Source organism: Dryas octopetala, chromosome 9 (assembly GCF_963921425.1).
Source record: "Dryas octopetala chromosome 9, drDryOcto1.1, whole genome shotgun sequence".
Taxonomy (NCBI): domain Eukaryota; kingdom Viridiplantae; phylum Streptophyta; class Magnoliopsida; order Rosales; family Rosaceae; genus Dryas; species Dryas octopetala.
The window spans coordinates 17,579,672-17,602,407 of record NC_141374.1 but is presented as its reverse complement, the minus strand read 5'-3'; the positions used below and the strand labels follow the sequence as shown (position 1 = coordinate 17,602,407).

Sequence of the window (22,736 nt, the reverse complement as noted above, 5' to 3'; positions counted from 1 at the left end):
CTTTATTACATTCAGATGTTTTGAAACTAACAATGTTATGACCACAAAAAAATAATAATAACAAATAACAATGTTGCAACAAGCATTCAAAAAAATTAGTGTTTAACAAAAAGGAAACCGAAACTCATCAGTTTTACTCTTTATAATTGGGTTACACGTGCATGTCTGTGCATGTCCAAACCTCTCATAGAATCCATAGCAGTCACAAGTGAAAATACTACAAACAACAGAAATCCCAGTAATATTGGTTAAATAAGAGCTTAAATTACAGGAAAGCGGGAACTCCAAATAGTACAGACATAAAAGAAGACGCACATAGATTCAGCTCACACGTTCAAGCATAGGCATCTGCATCATCATGTAAATCAAATGATTAAATATTTTCATTGGTGGCGGAGATGGGATAGAGGGAGATTCATAACTGGCATATATTCTACAAGATGGTCTAGATGAAGATAAACATACCATTGGGAGATTCAGAACTCCTAGTGAAGAATTTAAAGGGAGCCGTTGCATTTGACATTGACAGTTGAGTTGTGTTTGATAAGTTATTGTTGGATCTATGATCACTGAGATGGAACCCCAGATCCCTTGATTTAGGCCATTCATCAAAGAATGGCTGAAGAGAATGCTGTTCGTGTTTTGAAGATCCCGGTAAGCCAAACTCTCCACCAACATACTGCGGTTGCTGCTGTTTTGCGATGGCAGCATCAACAGTCAATGGTTTGATATCTTGCAATGTTTGCGAGCTTGTGTTTAGCAAAAGAGAACCATTTCTTGGTTCAGATGAGGAGTTCAAGGGAACTTGAGACATCATAAGACGCCATGGACTGTCTACAGAACTGCTTGTCCCAAGACACCTCACACTCCCTGAAGCTACTGGCATGAAATTGTGCTCCTCTGCTCCATCGAGGCCCCTGCATTCCCATTAGATCAAGACACCCATTTGGTTCGTTAAATGAGTTCTTGGAAAATTAATAATAAAATTAAAGGCCACTAGAAGCAAAACATTACGTCATACAATATGGAGGCCAAAGAAAGTACCTCCACTACGTCTGTTTAGTAATGTTTTAATGTAAATAACATGAAAGTATTACATGATAGTAGATATTCAAATATTTATTTTGCTTCATCTACTTGCCGTGGATCAACATCCCCTCAGAAACCAAGAGTAGTTAAATGTTTTGTAAGGGATCAGACAAGCAAAAAAGACAAAAAAAAAAAAAAAAAAAACTAAAAAAATTCTTTCAATGGTGTTTGTTCTCAATTTCCCATATAACTCTTTCGGAATAAAAAGATTATGAGCCTCAAAATCGTCCCCCGGTAGATCCTCTCTTATTATGTAGAGCCCGACAGGGTAGGTACATGTTTTGCAGGGATCAAAAGAGCAAAGGCAAAAGGCTTATTAGAGAATAATCCTCCCAAAGTGGTGTTTTCTTCTCAATTCCCATCCAATTCTTTTGGCAGAAAAAATAGTGAGCCTGAAAATCCTCCCCCACTTCACTTATTCTATCCCTCTCTTTCTCCTTACAACCAACAAAGGAAAAGGCCATTCCACCCTGCCTTTAACTAGCTTGCTTTCTGCCAACCAAGTCATTGGCTTGGTAAAGTCATGATTTCTCTCATCTGTTTCAAATTTTTTTTTTCTGGGTAGCTTCACAGCAAGATAAGAAAGCTTCACACAACTAATACAAAGGACCCAAAAAAAAATTTGAAAATTTGAAATTATAAACAAGATGCGTCAAAGCCTAAATCTTTAATTTTGTCTCTTATAATCATTTATCTCCTCGTTTTAAGGATTCACAATATCATTGTCTCATGTCACAAATCCAAAATCCTATAAGGAGGACCTTTCACTTGAATTATACCTCATAGCTTATTCCTCAACCTGCAGATATTCAAATTGTTGGCTGTTGTTGAGTATCACAGCAGAACAAAATCCAAATGGTACTGCTGACAGGTTAGGTTCATCTTGTTGCTAAGGAATTCTCAAGACCTATGGTCTCGATTACACTGAGACATTCTCTTCTATGACCTAACAGGACTCGGTTCGTATTATTATTCCAATTGCCACCAATCTTGAATTTCACAACTCACTTCATCAGCTTCATGCCAAACAGTATACGCATACAATAAGTAGACATGGCCAACGTTTTCAAAGGTGAAAACATAATGTGAGGCGGTTTACTATCCATGAGACAAGGTGTAAAGGTATAAGTCTTTTGAGAATGAAATTTTAAAAATTAAAAATATAAAAAAATAGGATAAAAAGAGTAGAACAAACTACTAATCATTAAGCATATAATAAAATGGGTATTCTCTTCGATGATTCTTAACACATACAATAAGTAAAAGCACTTGGCTGTTAAGAAATAACAGCGCAAAAGAAACAAAAGGCATTTACCCACAATATAACAAAAAATAAAACAGCAAAGATGAAACAAAACCAGTAAAACATTTTTTTAGTGTTTATTCAACACTTGCCATTTGGCACACAACACTTTTCTTTTGCCCAAAGAAACGTTAAAAACCAAACAAGAACAGTAAGCCACCCAAACCGACAAACCAACATTCTAAACAACAAACAAGAACCTTGGAGAAAACGGTGCCCAAACTGAAAATCATTTGAAACCTTAACCCCCAAAGTCCACTGAATTTGCAAATAAGGACATGGAAGCTATGCGGCTGATGGTTGGATTGAAAAGAAAAAAGCAAAGAGATGCTGCAGATGGTACCTAAGCAGCAATGGGGAATCATGATGTTGCCGACGAAAGGGTAATCACAGAAGGATGGGCAGATGGAAAAATCATTGTGGGTATAGAGTTCTAGGCAGCTATGATGGGTATTTTAAAAAATCACTCAACCACTTGAGTTTTATGGCCTCAGGAGAGTATGTTTGTCATCTTAAGAAGACCCTTCATGGCTCAACCCTCATGACTAGAAGCCAAGCTGACGGTTCAATGTTCTTCAAGAAGACAGAGCTTGGTATTGCAATATTGGTTGTCTATATGGAAGACATTTTTATTACTGGGAGTGATAGGAAAGCTATGTACAATGATTCATCTCAGCTCGAATATCTTACAAAAGACTTGGGCAAGCTACGGTATTTTTTGGGAATTGAGGTTCCAAGATCAGGAAGGTAGTTCCTTTCTAATTAGTAATCTGACCTACTTAAGGTCGGGAATCCTAAGTCTAGGTTCGAGACACCTACAGGAACCCTAGATGGTAAACACAAACCGTGGTTCCAAGTGGGTCTGGAGTGCCCACATTCATAGAAATACAGTCCTTTAGACGAACCTTAAGGCCCATTAAAGTTCTAGAATCGATCACCCAAGGGTAACTGGGGAAGCCATTACTTAGGCTTACCATTTTCTTTCCCCCTTCAGTTCGCCACTTAAAACGACGACTAAATAGACTAGTTGGCACACTTAGACCAGAATGTCTCATTCCATTCATTGAAGATCGCTACCTACTCTAGGATTGCTGCTCAAGACATATGAGGACGAGCGTGGACAACATGATGCTTTGCTTGCATCTTCACAATCCTAGGTAGGGGACTTCACCCATCTTTGATTAGTGATTTTCTAATACGTGCGTAAATGTATGTACATAAATATGTGTACACGTGTTTGCATGACCATATACTTAAAGGTGTATATATGTATGAGCACGTTTACATGACCATATACTTAAAGGTGTATATATGTATGAGCATGTTTACATGAATAAGTATATTGGGATAGGTGCATGTACATAGTAAATAGTACGTATGGTACATGTCCACAGGTTTATATGTGTATGGGCACATATATACACATATATGCATAGGTGTACGTACAACCTTGTGTGCTTATAAGGGGGTTTCAATGGCCTCTATAGAACATCTTCAAATATTGGCGTATCACAACTATGAGGGCCTAAAGTTAACTTTAAACGTTTTCTGTGTCTTATTGGAAGATTTCTTGACGATGCAGGGCACTGTTTTTTTGTGTCTCGGAGTATCACCCTAAGCCAGCCTCTGCTTTCAAATCCCTGCCTACAGCTCCAAGAGTATTGGCATGTAGAACCTACTAACTACTCGAACTAATCAAGTTAAATTCCAATCAACACATTATACACTATAATCAATTGAGCCTTTAAAATGTGTGTTGCATTTTGTTTAACAAGCATTGATAAAAAAACCTTTCAAAGCTGACATCAGAAGCATGATGTCTCAAAAATATCTTATTAAGATGTAAAACTACAGCTGTAAATTATTGAATAAAAATCCCCTGGGGACTGGGGTTAGCCTAAGCGGCGAAGGAGGGTGGGGAGATGAGTTAGGATTAGAATAGATCAAGGTTTGATCCCTTCTAATGTAACCCCCCTCCCCCAAATAAAATAAAAAAAGCCAATCAAAAAACATAACTCCAAGAAAAGGGGGCCATCATCTGTTGTTGGCATAACCTAGGCCCAATTCCAATATGAACATCTTAGGCCTTGGTCATTGATACTTAAGGAAATAATCAGTCATTAGGAAGATGAGTACTCTCTCAAGAAAATAAAACTTTAGCCCTCCAAACATAGATTGTGCACGGGAAATACTATTTTCTTGTTGCAAAGTATAAGTTCAGTCATAGCATATAACAAATGGTAGGAATGCAGCACAAACTCATGAGTCATGACAATTCACCCAATAAACAAATAATGTAATGGGTATACCTGTTTGCACTGTTTCCTATCCCATAGGGTAAAGGCTGCATCTTCAACTGAGATGCATCGCTTCCAAAGCATAGACCCCCACAGCTTGCTATTGAGTGCAAGGGCATGGTTTGGAAGCTCCCACTGTGGCTACGGCTCCCAGTCACTCTGTCTGACGTCGCAGTTGACAAAGATTGGGAGGTAGTTTGTGATTCCACAAGCTTTCTTGAACGGTAGCGACCTCGATTCATGTGTCGCTCGCAATACTTGGAGTCTGGATGTGCATCTTTGGAGCACCTCCACTTCTTGCCATCTGTCCTGCGACACCGCCCTGGCTCCGGATCTATTTTCTTCCCACAATAGGAAGAATAACTCACTGCAACAGGTCGATAAAAGTTATCTATAACATAAATCCCAGAAGTAGGACATGCATATCATAAAAACAATTTAATGTACCGCTAGCATAGAGCATGTAATGAGAAAGACTACTTAACAAACTGGATCTATCTCAAGTCAAGACAAATGATAAGACATATTTATCCATTTTGTTACTGTATTCTGAGAATAGGCAGAAACAGTACAGATCATTCACATTAGATTGCCTACTATAACCACCCCATAATCTACACCAATTGGAGCATACAAAGTCTCATTTAAATTTCTTTTGACATTGCCCAGGGCCATAGCCTGAAATGAAGCAATAAAATAAAATTGAAGCTAATACCAAATTTGCAGTAAAAGAAACCAATAAACAACAGAAAAATAGTATATATATATATGCATAGTTTACCTACAAAAGGCTAACGTTTTCATTGTTTTTTAATATCATAAAATACATAATTGAATAATGATGACATTCAGGAAAGTTCTCCACAACCCAGATACTAGAACAGCATGCCCATCAAAGAGAACAATCAATCTATAAACCATGAATGATTTTTGGAGGAGAGAATTTGAGGAGCGTACAAGTGGGGTGGCGCAAGAAACTGGGGGACATGAGGTTGAAACTGTTGCGAATAGGGGCTAGAAGGTCAGGAGGGACAGGCAATCCTGCCTTGAGATACTTGAATACCAAAGCTTGATGTTCCATCTCCGCCCACTGCGCCACCGTGAAAGGCGGCGCGTGGCCTCCATTGCCCACAAACGACCCGCTCATTTCAGAGTAGAAGCTAAAAAAACAACCAAATCTTAGTAATGAAGCACCTGACCATTTAGATTAAGGAAGAATAGATAGAGAGAGAGAGAGAGAGAGAGAGAGACAAAAAGAGAGAGAGAGGCGGTTACCTTGGAGAGGGAGGGAGAGAAGAGGGATTTGGCCATATTCGTTGGGAAATGAATAAATGAGGGGAAAGAGGGTTTTGGACAGTATATATCTGTTTTAGACTTTTAAGCCTCAAACCCGGTGTGTGATTGCTGGGAGAACCCAAAAGTTGCTATAGATTGACAATTTTTAATCACCCACAACAATTTTGATATTTGGTAAAAAAATGAGAGTGTTTTGCCTCACAATTCTCAACTCCTTTTTCACGATTCTTCTTTTCTTTTATGCTCTAATTAACACACCTCATTTCTTCTCACTTCACACTTCTTTCTTCTAATTAAAAAATGACATTTTTTTTTTAGAAGAGATAAAGAAAAAAAATGACAAGTTTATTCAATATAAAAAGACTATAGAGAATACAACTTTTTTGAAAGGTGTACATAGGTTTATTAAGTTAGGGTTTGTTTGACAATGTTTTTAGAGCCTTCAAAATCGCTTTTAAATAGTCAAATAAATTTTTACTTGTGTTTGGTAAAAAAAAAAAAAAAAAAAGTGCTTTTAGGTTATAAAAACACTTGAATATTTTTCAAAAAAATTTATGTATTTCTAACAAAAATGCTTCTAATGAAAGTGAATAAAAACACTTCTTACAAAATCATTCCTTAATATCATAAACAAGTACATCAGATGACCAAATAGAGTCATCTTTAGCACACACTTAAAAATAAAAAAACATAAGCACATTAATGGCCTAATTACTATCACAATACATGTGATTAAAAGTAACAAAATGAGAAGAACATAAGAGGCGTTGAGTGACCTCCAATTATCCCTCTTTCGGCATTATGAATAAGAGCTCCCAAAACCCGAACATCATAAGTAGCTTGGATAGCTCCAACAACATTACTTTTGACATAAACACCCGTAGTTCTAACAATATGAAAGAAAACCAGCCCATCTGATGAAGCCACCAACTTATCAGCATAAGAAGAAACTTGGGCATCAATGTGGGCATCAAATAGAAGGTGACACCCCCAAAGCAATAAAGGACACAAATTTTTTTTTTTTTTTTAAAAAGGGAAAAAGAATACCATACCCCACCTCGATTCTAGCCCCAGCCTCCTCCCACTTGAATGTATGGTAAGAGTAGCTGGCCCTTGTGGTCAGGAATCAAGTAACATTTTTGAACTTTGGTACCTATTGCGTTATTCACTATCGATTTACGATACTTGTATGAGTGAATGATTTTAAATTTTCAACTGAATACATAATCCGATTATTAGTATTGGTAAAAAAATTAAAAGAAAATAATGGTAGTGCTAGACGAAATCTGGGCCATTCAAAGTGATTTACTCCCAACTCAAAAAGTGTCATTTGCGTAACATATAATGACACTCTTACAATTGGAGGAAAAGAGAAAAATAAAGATATCTCCAGAAATAAGAATGCCTTAAAACAAATATATCTGGTTTGGTTCCATTTATTTTCTCTGATAATCCAGGTCATTGTTTAGAAAGCAACAGGAAAGCCAATATTGGAATAAAAACCAACACGGATTACATTCATAACAGACCAGGCAGAAAATGCCATTAGGTTATACCACACTTGCTCACCAATATAAAACCAAACAGCAGGGCAAGCACATAAGTTCAATTCTAACAAAACACTCTGGACAAATCCACATAACAGCAGGTGATAGATACCACACATGAAACGGTTGATTATATATATGACCACGACCACTTCAATCATCCCGCAACTTTCCTAGTATAGGTTCTGCCAGGTTGAATCTCTTGAACAGGCCTGAGATACAAGTTCCCAGACTCACCAATCCACTGGACTCCAGCCTTCATGGGAGGGGGACGAGGCTGCTGCCCCACAGACTGCCTGCGAGAACCAATTGTCATGTTTGCCAGCTTCTCAGATGTATCTGAAAGCCCACGTGCAACCCTTCCCTTGTTCACGGAGGCTGCTAACAAACATGGTTTTCTTGGTTAATTAAAAAGGCACTGACAACATGTATTTGAAAGAAAAATCAAAAGTAAGACCCAGAGCTTAAAAAACGAAGGTAAACCAAAAACCACAAAAAGAAAACCCAAGATCACATCCTCCCATTTGGTAAATTTCATCTGCAAAGTACATAAATATTATATCCAAATGGCTTTAAAGAAAGCAACACTATAGAATATCTATTAAAAAAGAATCCATCTAGCAAAGAAACTTACTAGGACTGCTCTTCCCCGGGGGTCGATATTTTTGTTGCTTAGCAGAGCTCTTCAAGTATTTATCGTTCTTTTTTGCATCCTTAAATGACAAAGTTGAAAAAGATATTACTAACAGTAATAGCAATTGTGGAATGTGTTTGTCTGGCATGGCACACAAAATTTAATAAAAAAGATCAAAGAAACCACTTCTGCTCTCACCTGGTTAACCATATCCAGTTTCCGCTGCACACCTGCAACAATATTTGTCACATAATGAGAATCTGTCGAGAGAATATATTAGTTCATTAGGGGGGGGGGGAAGGACGACATGAACCCGAATTAAATTAAAAAATTACATTAAAGAAAATGCTAAAATTTCCTTTTGATATCTCCGTTCAGGAGGAATTTTTTTTCTGAACCAAGAGTGATAACTATTAAAACCTAAGGGAAGACACCTGGTGGTGAAGTCCACCAAATTCAAGTACCCATTCAAGGGTTCGATCCTGGGCTGAGTCACCAAAAAAAAATCCAAAAAAAAAAGGTTTCTACCACAATTACTAATATGTGTTTTTTGCTAGACTCTGCTATTGTTGCAATCCTTTAGAAGTAAAAATAGAAAAGACTCGTTACTGTACTTTAAAGAATGAAAACTGAATAGAACTTTTGTTGAAAAGTCAGAATATAAGGTCTACAAGTCAAAATAACAATATTCATAATAACCTGTGGCTATAGAAGCGTGCAACTTCGGAGAAGGAAAACTGCTAGGAAGCTTTGAATTAGATAAAGTCCCAGTAAATTTTCTTGCACATTGCTGCTCCAATGCTCCCCTTGTTCCAGCTGTGCAACAATGCAAATAAAATTATTTCCTAGATGAATCTAAATAATTAAATAAAGAACTCAAAGCTAATGCAATTCTGCATTTATCAGAGACAAACCATATGGAGGTGTCCTAGCAACAGTTGATCTGGAACGGAGAGATGGTGGAACATAATAGCAACTCTGCCACAAAGAGGGAAGTGTACCTCAGAGTATGACAACACTTACTAAAATAACCATACATTAACCGAGGTTGCACTAATTATACTTTGTTACAAAACAGTACCTGAAAGAAAGGATGCTGGAGAGCCTCAGAAGCTGTTGGCCTCTTGGAAGGGTCCCAAGAACAAAGTGACTACATAATGAGAAGAGAAAAGCAAAATGGAAGGGCAAACAACAATAGCAGAAGTCAGTTGACTACATCATCTTTCTCTAATTTGATCTGATAACTAATAGATTATCCACTACCAAAAAATTCAAACTATGTACAAGAATAGGAAAGCAGCTACAGTAAATAAAAAACAGGACTTACTGTAATAAGGCTGATTGCATGATCACTAGCTGATGGAATCAGTGCAGAAAGATGAACACCAGCAAACTGCAATGTTTGTGAAGAGAAACAAACATCCAACTTAGTACCCACTGTTATTGTTTTTTTTTTTTTTTTTTTTTTTTAATGTATGGGATAGATAATAATCTTATGTGGCCACTAATATCGGTAAATGAAGATAAGAATTACATCCAAAACAGCCGCTTCAAATTAACGTATATTAAAGAACCTTCATTAAATGAGATACAACAATCACAGCACTGTCTGCTATTAGTAACAATAATGTCCACAAGATTTTAGAAGTTTATGCACCTCAGACAACACAAGCACCAAGAATGAATGAAGAAAAGCAAGAAAAAACTGACCTGTGGGAATTGGTAGTTGATATCCCTTGCAAGACGAATCCCATCAGCCCATGAATCCTTGGTTGGACTGCCAATTACACTGCATATTTTGTATATCTCATCTGCTTCACTGCAAGCATAATGGGAGGGGAAGCAAGGGTGAGAAGAACATTTGAGCTGAACAAACTTATATATCATTTGCTTCTCCGGATCACACAAATTGATACAGTTCCAAAATGCTTTCCATCAATCATAGCAATAAAGGACGGAGAGTAAACAAGGAAAGCATACCTAACTCCAGGAAATAAAGGACGGAGAGTAAACAACTCAGCCATGATAGCACCCATTGCCCACATATCTGACATTTTAAACAATAAATTAACGCATTTAAGAAACCAATCCCTAATAATTTTTTAATTTTTTTATTAAAAAAGAACTACATTGATCACAATTTCATTCCCATCGACCACTCACCAACTTTAGAGCTATACAGGTATGACTGAAGCAGCACTTCAGGGGCTCGATACCTAAAATGTCCGCATTTTGGAGGTCAGTATTTAACAGAAACAAGTTTGCATCCGAGTAGAGATATATAACTACAAAAATAAAGAAACCATTTTAAAAAATAAATAAAAAAATATACACCCACCAGCGTGTCGACACGTATTCTGTATACGGCGGTTGTGAATCAATTTCCCGAGCAAGCCCAAAATCAGCAATTTTGATTAGATCTTTGGTAACCAACAAGTTCTCTGCAAAGGAGTGAAGGTATAGGTGGTATTAAAACAAAGTCTGCTAGCAAAAGATGCAAACGCAATAGAAGATAAAGTGAAAAACAAGGACACACAGAACATAAATTGAAGAAACTAATTTAGAAAAGAAAACAACCGCCCAAAAGAGTATATAAGGATCACTTCCTACATGATCTTAAGAACACAGTAATAGAGCAATAATTGAAATTAAAGAAAACAACACAAATACAATTTGAGATTATTTTGCTACTTGAGCATTTAGAATCCAAAAGAGAGAGAGAAATAAACCCAACTGCAAGAAAGTATAGCAAGAGCATACAAGAAGCAATTCAAATAAGGCAACAAAAAAACACACATTTTGGCGGATAGCACTTTGTGGAATGTGTGAATTAAAAATTTGGCCAAGTAACATGTTAAAAACAGACAAGCTGAAAGGATGCCAGAAAAGCTATGTCCTGCTTATCAAACAGCATGTACACTACTGATCCAAGGGGCCCTTCTACCATTTCAGAAGTTCAAAACTTTGGTTTAGTGGTCAAGGGTTTTTTTTCTTTGAAAAACAAAAATGAAGAGCTAATGAGTGGATTCTAAAGCTAGCATAAAAATCATAGTTTTGAATTTGAGATTCTCTCTAAATATAAATCTATAACTCAAAACCATCAACGCAATTTGTCTATACCAAATTTCATTATCAAGGGTTTTCACTGGAATAATAAAATATAATATCAATTAATAAAAGAAAAGGAGCTAATCAACATTTGGTGTCCAAAACCAACAGCAGCAGCCATTACAACCCCAAAGGAGACGAATAAAGGGAAATTGGCTTGGACACCGATGGATATTGAAAGCAAAAAAAAAATATATATGCAACTGAAGAACAATTCTTCAACAAAATAAATTCAAAAGGTAAATAAGATTCTCCCATATCACATGCCGTCAGCCCTTGAATTTCTCAGCAAACATTTTACTTGCTCAACCAAGCTCATGTATTACAGTTGCAACAATTACCTGGCTTAAGGTCACGATGAAAATATCCACGCTGATGCATGTAAGCAAGGCCTTGAAAAACTTGAAAGCACCAATTTCTGACTTCAGCTTCAGGGAAAAGTTTTTCCTTATCTTTCATAAGTTGGTACAGGTTGAACTCCTGCAATGTCCATATGGCATTATAGTGATGACGCTCGTCAATAACATTATAGCAAACAATTGCAAGTTCAGAAACTATTCCGCTTACCATGTATTCGAACACAAAGTACAAGATGTCATTTTCTCTGATGACTTCCTTGAGCTTCACAATATTTGGATGAGTCATTCTACGCAATGACTGCATAAGAAGATACCCATGATATAATTTAAATATATTCAATCAAAATATATATAATTAAAGAGGACATAGCAAGTCAAACCACCTTAACTTCTCGTAGACTAACACACTCCTCCCATGAATGATATCTTTTCTTCATTTTTTTAATTGCAAGCTGTAAAAATGTCCAATTGATTATAAGCAGAAGAAAATATAATTCATGAACTAAATTCTCGAGGAAATGAAAAACACACTTACAACTTCACCAGTCTGCTTATTAATAGCTCTCCAGACAGTCCCAAATGTTCCATCACCCACTTCCTTTATTAACTTGTACCTAGAGAAGCCAAAAATTAATATATAGTATGAACACAAACAAACAAAATAAAGTCACACAATAAACAAACTTACCTCTCCATTCTTCCTGTGGAAGACAAAGCAGCTCTTTCTTTATTCAGTGAAAGCATAAAGACTCGTAAAAGATAAATGGCATTTATCTTAGAAGATGATCCTCAAAATACACTGTAGGATATAAACAACTGCCTTGCTGGTCCAGCTCAATCCACCATTAATTTTCTGAGGCAACATGCAAAAGCACAAAACCAGAATTCTTATGATGGATGGGCTGCACAGCCTTATTTATTACTAACTCCACGGCTTCAAGACAACAGAATGACATGGATGGCAAAAAAGGACAAGAAACACAGGACATATCGCCGCCAATTGAAAAACCAACCAGAATGACTGATCCCGCCAACAAGAAAGACTCCTAGCTCAAGAGAGTGTCACCCAAGGTTCAACGAACTTAACTAAAAGCTATCTCATCTATACTAAGTAGAAATCAGTGTGGAATCTTCAGCTAACAGATAACTTGCCACTTTTCACAGTAACCATCAGGAGCAACGGTGAAATAATAGCTATGAAAAAAACAGTCTGCACAGGTTTGGTTTGACGTAACTGATTATCTAATATTAACTATGTAGAGATCTTCAGTCACAGATTGGCAGACTCTATCCCTGTCATAAGAAAAATATGAATAAAGTTAAGGAATATTAAGCAGGCACTGGATAAATAAATAGATGCACGACATTTGATGTGAGATGTATATGCTGTACCCCTGAAGAAGTTTTCCCAGAAATTTGAACTGGATGTTGTATCAGCAATGCACTATGCACTAAAGATCCAACACCTAACTTAGAAGTAACTAGCATCACGGCTCCTGTACTGATCATTTAAGAGAAACTGACTACTAAGTGCAATTAACAAAGGAAACCAGAAGAAAATCTCCAAGGACAAGAAATCTCCAGTCAAGCACTTCCTGGAAAGAAAAGACCCGGTACTGGTGGCAATTTGACCAGAGGCGTACTTGCTCCATGTCTTAAGAAATATATCAAAGCTAATTAGATCCAAGCCCGGCACACCCTGAAATTAAAATTAACAAATGCACATCAGATCAATCATGCAGACAAGATATAAATGAATGAATTACTGAATATCATGGCCATGCAAACCGAATCTCACAAAATATTGCACATGCAAATTCCACTATTAGAAAAAGGTAACAGTTACACCATTAATGCAGCTTCTTGATAGCTAGCACTTAGATAGCAATTACAAGAACTTACAGAAAAATTCAGACTCAAGACAAATAAATAACAGAAACCACATAATGACAAGTCGGGAAAACCAAAAATATAAAACGAACTTCCTTAATGTGTACTCCCATGAACACAACAAATCAGATAAACGCTGTATCATAAAATTACATCCAGAGAAAATTTATATAGCACACACATACTTTGCTATTTCATTGTTCATATGCGTTCCCAGGCCACTAAACTGAATTAAAATACTTAAGCAAAAACCACAATTACGAAAATTCCATGTGACAGGATAAGCTGAAATCGCAAAGGAACATCAGGGACCTCAATGAGATGGTCATAAATATTCAAACAAGAATATGTATAACTGCTAAGTCACCAGAACGAGATTTAATGCAAAATTGGATTACAGGGATCCAAACATAACCAGAAGTGTATAGAAAAGATGAGTGCAGAATATACAAAAGCAGTACTTAGTAATTTTGGTTGCCGAATACTTTGAGGTACATATGAAAACAACGCTGCATTACACTATCAACTAAAACTGTAACATCTCTATAGTGACCAATAAGCAACAAGTATACAACATTAGCCGAAAAAAAAAAAAATAAGGAGCATACAATTAATCAGAGATTTACAACATAAAAATAAAACTCAAAATTACCAATTCGAGTTAGTATTAATCACAACCCTTAATAAACCAGACGTAAAAATCAAATTTTCAAACTGTGTAGTACTTTCCTTTACCACAATTTCACACCAAACAAAAAATTTGTAATCGATATCAGAAATCAAATCCAGACGAATAAGTTAAACGAGAAAAAATCTAACCCTAATTTCAGAAAACCCAGAAAACATGGAATAAAAGCGAATTAGAAAATAAATCGAATTATGAAACAAATCGAATAAAGTCAAATTGTAAACGAATCGAATAAAAAGAAATTGAATAAGAAATCCATAAAAGCAAATTACAAAACAAATCTTAAGAAAAAGAAAAAAACAATAAAAGGAAGAAAGGGGATCAGATCTGAGGAAAAGGAATCGAACCTGAAAGCCAAGCGGCATAACCACCGTCGCCAAGGACGGGAAGAGGTGGAATCCAGAGTTTCTGTTATGCGAAACCGACTTTGCCTAAAACCCACCGAATTCTGATTTGTGAGAGAGCCAAGACTTCGTGCTAACCAAGGAATTTACCTAATTTATGCTTGCGTTTCGATTATTTATAGCTCCACTCCTACGGACTCCAGAACCAAAGGGTATTCTTGTAATTCTATGGACGGTCCTGACTACTGATCTTTCCCTTTAGTTGGCTCCTCTTTCTTTCTTTTGTTTTCTTAATTATATTTTCTCAAAAAAAAAAACAAAATATCTATCTACAGTATTTATCTTCTTGTATCTACTATTTAAAAAGAATAACGAGGAGTAAGGTTAAACATTTAAAACTCCAAAACTACCCCCGCTTAAAAAATTGATACAATTGACTAAAAATGTTTCAAAAGGATAAAACGGTAAAGCACAAAATTGAAGACACGTTCAATTGCGGTTTATGAAATTTTTACAAAATGCCCCCACCTAAAATTAAACTAAAAGAGCAATCTAATGTAAATAAAGGGTAAAACAGTAAAAGACATGAGGTAAACTCCAAAACTACCCCCACCATCGACCCATGCCTTCCCTCCCCTGCCTTCTCTCTTTTTTTTCTCTCTTTCTTTCTCTCTCTACTGGGCGCGAACGTCATCAAACCTAAAGGGGTCGGCAGCTTCGCTGACCTCTAGATCCCTCTAGATCGAAGGCCTGCAAAGCCGCCGGCACCCTTTGGGTCTGGTAGCATTCCCGCCCAGTAGAGAGAGAAAGAGATATAAAAAGAGAGAGAGAGACAAAGAGAAGGGTCACCGCAGTCGTACATTAAGACATCTCAAATCGTTCTTTAAAAATTTTAGTTCGTAACTCGAAGCATTTTAAGTGTTTATTACTTTGATGCATTGAATATTGTACTTATCGACATCGCAAGTCATGTCGTGATACTTCTCAAATCATACCCTAGAATTTCTCAAATCCTACTTTTGGGCATCTTAAGTTGTTCCTCAGGGTATCTTAAGTCGTTCTTTGAAAATTCAAGTTCGTACCTCGAGGCATTTAAGTGTTTATTACTTTGATGCATTGAATATTGTACTTATCGACATCGCAAGTCATGTCGTGACACTTCCCAAATCATACCCTAGAATTTCTCAAATCCTGCTTTTGGGCATCTTAAGTTGTTCCTCAGGGTATCTTAAGTCGTTCTTTGAAAATTCAAGTTCGTACCTCGAGGCATTTTAAGTGTTTATAACTTTGATGCATTGAATATTGTACCTAGCTAACAACATCGCAAGTCATGTCGTGACATTTCCCAAGTCATACCATAGAGTTTCTCAAATCCTGCCTTTGGGCATATCAAGTCGTTCCTCAAGGCATCTTAAGTCGTTCCTTGAAAACTTCAGTTCGTAGCTCGAAGCATTTTAAGTGTTTATAACTTTGATGCATTGAATATTGTACTTAACAACATTGCAAGTCATGTCATGACACTTCCCAAGTCATACCCTAGAGTTTCTCAAGTCCTTCCTTTGGGCATCTTACATTGTTCCTCAAGGCATCTCAAATCGTTCCTTGAAAATTCAAGTTTGTAGCTCGAGCCATTTTAAATGTTTATAACTTTGATGCATTGAATATTGTACCTAACAACATCGCAAGTGATGTCATGACACTTTCCGAGTCATACCCTAGAGGTTTTCAAGTCTTGCATTTCGACATCTCAAGTCGTTCCTCAGGACATCTCAAGTCGTTCCTTGAAAATTTTAGTTCGTACCTCGAGACATTTTAAGTGTTTATAACTTTGATACATTGGATATTGTACCTAATAACATCGCAAGTCATGTCGTGACACTTCCCAAGTCATATCCTAGAGTTTCTCAAATCTTGCCTTTGAGTATCTCAAGTCGTTCCTTGAAAATTTCAATTTGTAACTTGAGGCATTTTAAGTGTTTATAACTTTGATGCATTGAATATTGTACCTAGCTACATTGCAAGTCATGTCGTGACACTTCCCAAGTCATACCTCAGAGTTTTCCAAGTCCTGCTTTTGGGCATCTCAAGTCGTTTCTCAGGGCATCTCAAGTCGTTCCTTGAAAATTTTGGTTCGTAACTCGAGGCATTTTAAATGTTTATAATTTTGATGCATTGAATATTGTACTTAGCGACATCGCAAGTCATGTCGTGACACTTCCCAAGTCATATCCTAGAGTATGTCAAGTTCTGCCTTAGGGCATCTCAAGTCGTTCCTTAAGGCATCTCAAGTCATTCCTTAGGACATCTCAAGTCGTTTCTTGAAAATTTCAGTTCGTACCTCAAAGCATTTTAAATGTTTATAACTTTGATGCATTGAATATTGTACTTAGCGACATTGCAAGTCATGTCGTGACACTTTCTAAGTCATACTCTAGAGTTTCTCAAGTCCTGCCTTTGGGTATCTCAAGTTATACATTAGAGCATCCCAAGTCGTTCTTTGAAAATTTTACTTCATAGCTCGAGTCATTTTAAATGTTTATAACTTTGATGCATTGATTATTGAACTAAGTGACATCGTAAGTGATCATGTCTTGACGCTTAAATAATTTTGGAGAATAACTTGCCTGCCCCTGTGATAGGGGCATGCTTGTGTAACGATAAAGAGAGAAAGAGAGAAGGAGAGGAGAGGAGAGGAGAGGAGAGGAGAGGAGAGAGAGACCACAGCTGGTATCCATGGGGCAGGTAAGTCCCTCTCATAATTTTGTAGACGTTTTATTTGTCATACAATTACTGCCCTTAATTATCTATTATATATATTTTATCTCCTTTTGACATTTCTATAAAATATATAAATTTTACATAATAAAATATAAATCGAGCTATTTTCAACACAAGAACATGCAATAGGTATTCACAATTAGTTCTAGTTCTAAGGAGCCAAAATGTAGGAAGAATGAAATTTATAACTTTTTTTGTATTTATTCATGTATATATGTGGGCATATACGTGCATGATGTACGTGTGTGAGGGAGAGATACAATTTTTGATTCTGGCACTCATCAAAACAATACAATCAATAATAGGATTCTAAACTCCATTCAAAGGAGTAGGATTGTTAATGATAACATCTAAGAGAGATTAGTGGCGGCATCTTTCCAGCAGACATGCACCAAAACCAGCAACGTATGCATTGAAGGGCCTCATTTTGTAAGAAACGAATTGATCACAGTGTACAATACAGTGTAGAAAACCTGTAGAAACTCTTTTGAGTGTAGAGTGTATCTTTGCGAGTATAAGGCGTATAGGAATTTTGTGGGATTTAATTTCTTCACATACCATCGCAAGATGTGAAACAACACAAGAGAGTTTTAATGCTGCAGGGTGTATATGCATTCTACTACATATTCCGTAACTTCTCAAAATGCAATCAAGTATATTATAGAGCCAAAAAATTCTAGGATTTGTAAGGATTATATTAGGGATGTTAAAATCATCATATGGAATAGGAGAAAGAAGAGGGTGGGAAGGAAGAGAGCAACGAGAAGTGTCATCTGCATCCACTAATACATGCATAATGATCAATACTACTATCATAAAAACAAGTCTCCTTCTGTCCATGGCTTCTCTCTCATGTGAAAGTTAAGCACAAAACCATAATATATTTATAAGATCTAAAATTCTAAATCGATCTGTAATCAATGATGCATTAGTTGCTTGCTTTTATTTCAAAATAATTATACTTATTTTTTGCTTAGTCAAATTAAGGATACTATAATCTAATTTATCGTCATTAAAAAAATCGTATTTCAAACCAAAAATTTTAATTAAGTGGAGAGTACGTCTTTGAGAACGGTGACATTTGGTAATGCATGATAAATAGGGATTTTAATTCCAATGTCTTTTAGACAGAGTCATAGAGTTATCATGTCTCTTGGTTGGAATCATGAGTTCCCATAAGAGTTGTCTTGCAATAGCCACCACTCCCATGTACTCTTACAATTGCTAGAAGTAATTAAGCTTATCAATTTGTTAAGAGTTACTCTAAATCCTAAATTATATTTTAGAATTAACATTTTGTTTAAAGTCTAAAATTGACATATATTATTGGTAGTTAGAGAACATATAGAATGCTTATACAATAGTTGTCCAACTCTTGGTCTTGGGGGATATTCGGATGCTTTCGTTGGCTCACATTTGTTGGGTCATTGAAAAAAGAGTGATCCTAGCTTCTGACTCCTCTTTAAGTTAGCATACTTGGATCTGGAGTATCTCGCAAGAAAGAAATGTCCTAAGGAATGCTTTTTTGTAGGGTTTTCCAGTTTACCCTTGAAGTGTTAGCAAGGGATAGCTTTTTCCTCATTCCTTTAGGTAGTTGGGCTCTGGTGGTGGATGAGCGGATGCTTATGATGGTTAATTGAAAAGGGTTAAAGGGCAAGGGACTAAGGGAGTGAGGAATCAAAAGGTATATAAATGAATAAAATGCTTGTATGCTTATAGATGCTGGAGTTTGTCTTACAAAAGCTAAGCTTAAAGGTGAAGGTTGTGGCAAAAAGATTCTTTGACAAAAGAAAATGGATAGAAGAAGTAGAATGGTTCTTCCATATGCATTGTTGATTTTGTAGCCTGGCTTTGCTTGGGTTGTGACATCCTCTTTATAAAAGATTTAGATGGTTGAAATTTTGGCCATTGTTTAAGATGATTATTGCATCTAAATCAAATAAATCAAAAATCAACTAAACAAACGATTAGTATTTTTGATAAAAGCATATAAATAGTTGTTATTATAATCAAATAGCTAAATAACTTCCGATTTTAGAGATTTTTACATGGATGACCTTTGAAATAAAACCTAAAAAATAAACGGTTCGGATTTTGAGATTATATTGTGTAGTGGGCCCAACATGGTGGTTAGCTTTGTATTAACTTAATAACCAGTTGATTTTAGAGCATTCTTATATATATATCTCATAACCGAGTCCTAGTCTAATTCCACTACACATAAAGAGCATTTTGGACTAGAGAATTGACAATTACATATATATATATATATATAAGATTTACAATCTCCCATATGAAACACTTTCATCCAAAAATAAATCATATTCATTTATGCGAGAGCAGTTTTGCTCACCTCCTTTAACTCAGGTGTATGCTCACCTCCTATCTAAAATACTGCCACGTGTTTGAAAAACTAACCATGAGTTAACTATTGTATTTAATTATTTATGATGTTATAATGATGAGAGAGAAAAATAATTTGACAACTCCTTTCTTATTTTATCCTTATCTTTTATTACTCAACTTTTTTTTATCACCCGTTAATTTCTCTTTTCTCTTTTATTTAATTATTTCTAATAATTTTTACTTCTTTTGTTTTTTTGCTCTTCTCCAGTACGTCTCTAGTATTCAAAAAATCACATCCATTTTTTTGGGTCTTCTCATGTATACACATTTATCTATTTTTTTAATTAATTAAAAAATAAAAATATTTTAACAACACATTTGCAATTCGAACAAAAAACTCATTTGCAAAGTTTTATCTAAAATGTTGGCCAAACAAAAATCTAAAACAACTCATTTACATATATAGAAAATCCAATAAAAAAGTTACATGAGTTCAAAAAAAAAAAATTTATGTCATTGCAACTATTCTTCTCTCTTCAAATGCTGCAACACCTTGGATTGACCTAAGAATTTGTTTGATCTGAAAAGGTCATGTATGAGACAAGAAAGAAGAATTCTTAGGCAAAAAAAAAAAATGTGTTGTTGGAATATTTTTTTTAATTAATTAAAAAAGTAGATAAAAGGTGTATACATGAGAAGACCCAAAAAAATTGGATGTGGTTTTTTGGGTACTGGAGGCATACTAGAAAAGAGCAAATAAAAAAAAAGCAAAAATTATTAAATGCCTGTGGTTTTTTAGATACTAGAGGCGTACTGGAGAAGAGCAAAAAAACAAAAGAAGTAAAAATTATTAGAAATAATTAAATAAAAGAGAAAATAAAAATTAATAGGTAATAAAAAAGTGGAAAAAAGTTGAGTAATAAAAGATAAGGATAAAAGTAGAAAAGAGTTGTCAAATTATTTTTCTCTCTCATCATTATAATATCATAAATAATTAAATACAATAGATTAACTCATGGTTAATTTTTTAAACACATGGCAGCATTTTAGATGGGAGGTGAGCATACACCTGAGTTAAAGGAGGTGAGCAAAACTGCTCTCCATTTATGCTAAAGGCGTGTTACCATGATTTCCTTTTCCACTCATAAATAATATAAACGTATCATGCTTATTTATTACATTCAAATTGTCACGAGGACTTACACTTTTAACAATAAAGCATCAATTGATAATCCATACATGTTATTTGTATTATTACAATTTGTATTTCTTTATAATAATAAGAAACACCAAATAATTCTTCAAGTTTGAAGTGTTGAAGGCTAGTATATAGAAAATATTTTGATATTTATTCCAAATGCTAATTAATAAGAACATCTAATGGTTCATCGTGCAACTGTTGTAGCAGGTTGTTACATAATCTTCCAAATTGTCCCAATCTGCCAATCAAGAACATATATATATATATATTAAATTTAGTAACTTCATTATTGAGAAATTTTTTTATAAGCATGAAAAGAATGAATTATTAGATTGCGAGATCTTAATTTCAAAAAAAATAAGTTTTTTGTAATTCAATGTCTCACTATTTTCATGCTTATATTTCTCATATTTATAATGAGCATTTCATGTTATATTTTTAATTGATTTAATTACTTTCACAAACTATTTCAAAATAGTAAATTAAATCAATATCAATAGCCAGCACCGAGGAGCATATGTATACCTCGACTTATATTTTATGTGCTAAATTGTATTTAAAACATGAACATGTCTTTAAGATTTAGGCTAGATCTTTCGGGTTTAAAAATTTTAGTGTTTCGGGTCAAAATCACCACCCATATATCAAGAGAATTTTCAATCATTTTGTTCGTCATGAAATATTAATAAAACCAGCAATACTTTTTAGACATAAAAACTTTTGCAGTATGCTTGGAGTTTCGTGTAAAAAAAATAAAATAAAATTATGCTCGCAGACTTTTCTTAACAGTTGACAATCAAAACTATTAAATAATTGAGAAGAGTAAATTAAATGGTCATTATGTCTTTAATTAATTGAAACCAGTAGTCTCCATTTTCTTTTCTTTTTTTGGGCCAAGCAGTAGTCTCCATTTTCTAAAAATGCGCATTTTCGTCAACTTTCTATTTATTCCTCATCCAATAGACCTATTTTCTCTCTTTTTCTTTTTATAATGCATTTTACCTTGTTCTACAACTACATAATGCCCTCTTAAATTAATTTACTATCAGAATATTTATCCAAGGTTTCAAATAGTTTTTTCGTAAAATTATATATATTAACATGCATTTACCACATAATTAAGCACACGAAAGCGTGTGCACAAGGTCTTGGTGCTAAGAAAATAAATAAAAAGAGCCAAAACGTATTAGCAATGTGAAGACACATTTCCATATGTATATATGTGTGTGTGTGTGTGGGGGGGCATATCAATTTTTGTATTCATGCATTTATGGGTGCATGTAGGAAGTAATGAGTTAATTAGAAAAATTACCACGTTCAATTTGGCCGCTCATCATAACAGCACAATGAAGAGTACAAGCATAAACACCATCAAGAGCACTTTGATTGTTGTTAGAGTCCGAAAGAGGACGCTGACTACATCTTTTTTCCGCAAAACATGCACCAAAACGAGCAAGGTATGCACTGAAAGGCCGTATCAGTTTGTTGGTAGACAATTGACATTGTAAAATGCATCGAAGAAAATTTCCAGAAGTTCTTCTCACCACAACCTCCATTTTTCTGAGAATATTGCCTATATGAATCTTAACAGGCTTAACATGCTGGCATGCAAGACTTAGATGCGAAACCATACAAGAGGCGAGTAACGCATTAGGGAGTGCATGTATTCTACTACACGCTCCGAAACTCTCCATAACGCAATTAAGAACATTATAGAGTGAAAACATTTCGGAATTTCCAAAGATTTTAGGGAAAAAAGTATCATGTGGGTGAGAAACAGGGTGGGGTTGAGGTGAAGGTGAAGGGGAATAAAGGGAAGTGTCATCAGCATGCACTACAACTAACACATGAATAAT

General features: G+C 35.3%; 2 protein-coding genes across 5 annotated transcripts; both read right to left on the bottom strand.

Annotated features, from left to right (window-relative positions):
- Window positions 1–28: 28 nt before the first annotated feature.
- On the bottom strand, window positions 29–6,036 carry LOC147275083 (growth-regulating factor 5-like). Its single transcript, XM_086257323.1, has 5 exons — window positions 5,965–6,036; window positions 5,647–5,849; window positions 4,702–5,056; window positions 466–917; window positions 29–348 (listed from the first exon to the last, which is right to left on the bottom strand). Exons 2-5 carry the CDS (start codon window positions 5,834–5,836, stop codon window positions 335–337), a joined length of 1,011 nt encoding a protein of 336 aa, XP_086113449.1. The 5' UTR covers window positions 5,837–5,849; window positions 5,965–6,036; the 3' UTR covers window positions 29–334.
- Window positions 6,037–7,391: 1,355 nt separating this feature from the next.
- On the bottom strand, window positions 7,392–14,717 carry LOC147275082 (Protein kinase superfamily protein). Of its 4 annotated transcripts, none has more exons than XM_086256380.1 (18): window positions 14,559–14,717; window positions 13,026–13,332; window positions 12,322–12,926; window positions 12,169–12,247; window positions 12,017–12,085; window positions 11,842–11,931; window positions 11,616–11,754; window positions 10,505–10,607; window positions 10,330–10,382; window positions 10,147–10,213; window positions 9,877–9,985; window positions 9,494–9,559; window positions 9,248–9,316; window positions 9,081–9,144; window positions 8,866–8,982; window positions 8,365–8,426; window positions 8,167–8,245; window positions 7,392–7,913 (listed from the first exon to the last, which is right to left on the bottom strand). In XM_086256380.1, exons 3-18 carry the CDS (start codon window positions 12,375–12,377, stop codon window positions 7,690–7,692), a joined length of 1,446 nt encoding a protein of 481 aa, XP_086112506.1. In that variant the 5' UTR covers window positions 12,378–12,926; window positions 13,026–13,332; window positions 14,559–14,717; the 3' UTR covers window positions 7,392–7,689. The 4 variants fall into 4 exon arrangements, with proteins under 4 accessions (XP_086112506.1, XP_086112508.1, XP_086112509.1 ...); XM_086256382.1 differs by having other exon boundaries at window positions 7,392–7,910; XM_086256383.1 differs by having other exon boundaries at window positions 8,365–8,396.
- Between the last annotated feature and the right edge of the window lie 8,019 nt (window positions 14,718–22,736).

Coding starts and splice junctions, on each gene's coding strand:
- LOC147275083 (XM_086257323.1), bottom strand. CDS start 5,836: ATGAGCGGGTCGTTTGTGGGCAATGGAGGCCACGCGCCGCCTTTCACG. Junction 5,057..5,646: donor TTTCTTGCGCCACCCCACTT/GTACGCTCCTCA, acceptor GACCTGTTGCAG/TGAGTTATTCTTCCTATTGT. Junction 918..4,701: donor ATAGGAAACAGTGCAAACAG/GTATACCCATTA, acceptor ATGGGAATGCAG/GGGCCTCGATGGAGCAGAGG.
- LOC147275082 (XM_086256380.1), bottom strand. CDS start 12,377: ATGCTTTCACTGAATAAAGAAAGAGCTGCTTTGTCTTCCACAGGAAGA. Junction 11,755..11,841: donor ACTTTGTGTTCGAATACATG/GTAAGCGGAATA, acceptor TGGACATTGCAG/GAGTTCAACCTGTACCAACT. Junction 10,383..10,504: donor GAATACGTGTCGACACGCTG/GTGGGTGTATAT, acceptor CGGACATTTTAG/GTATCGAGCCCCTGAAGTGC.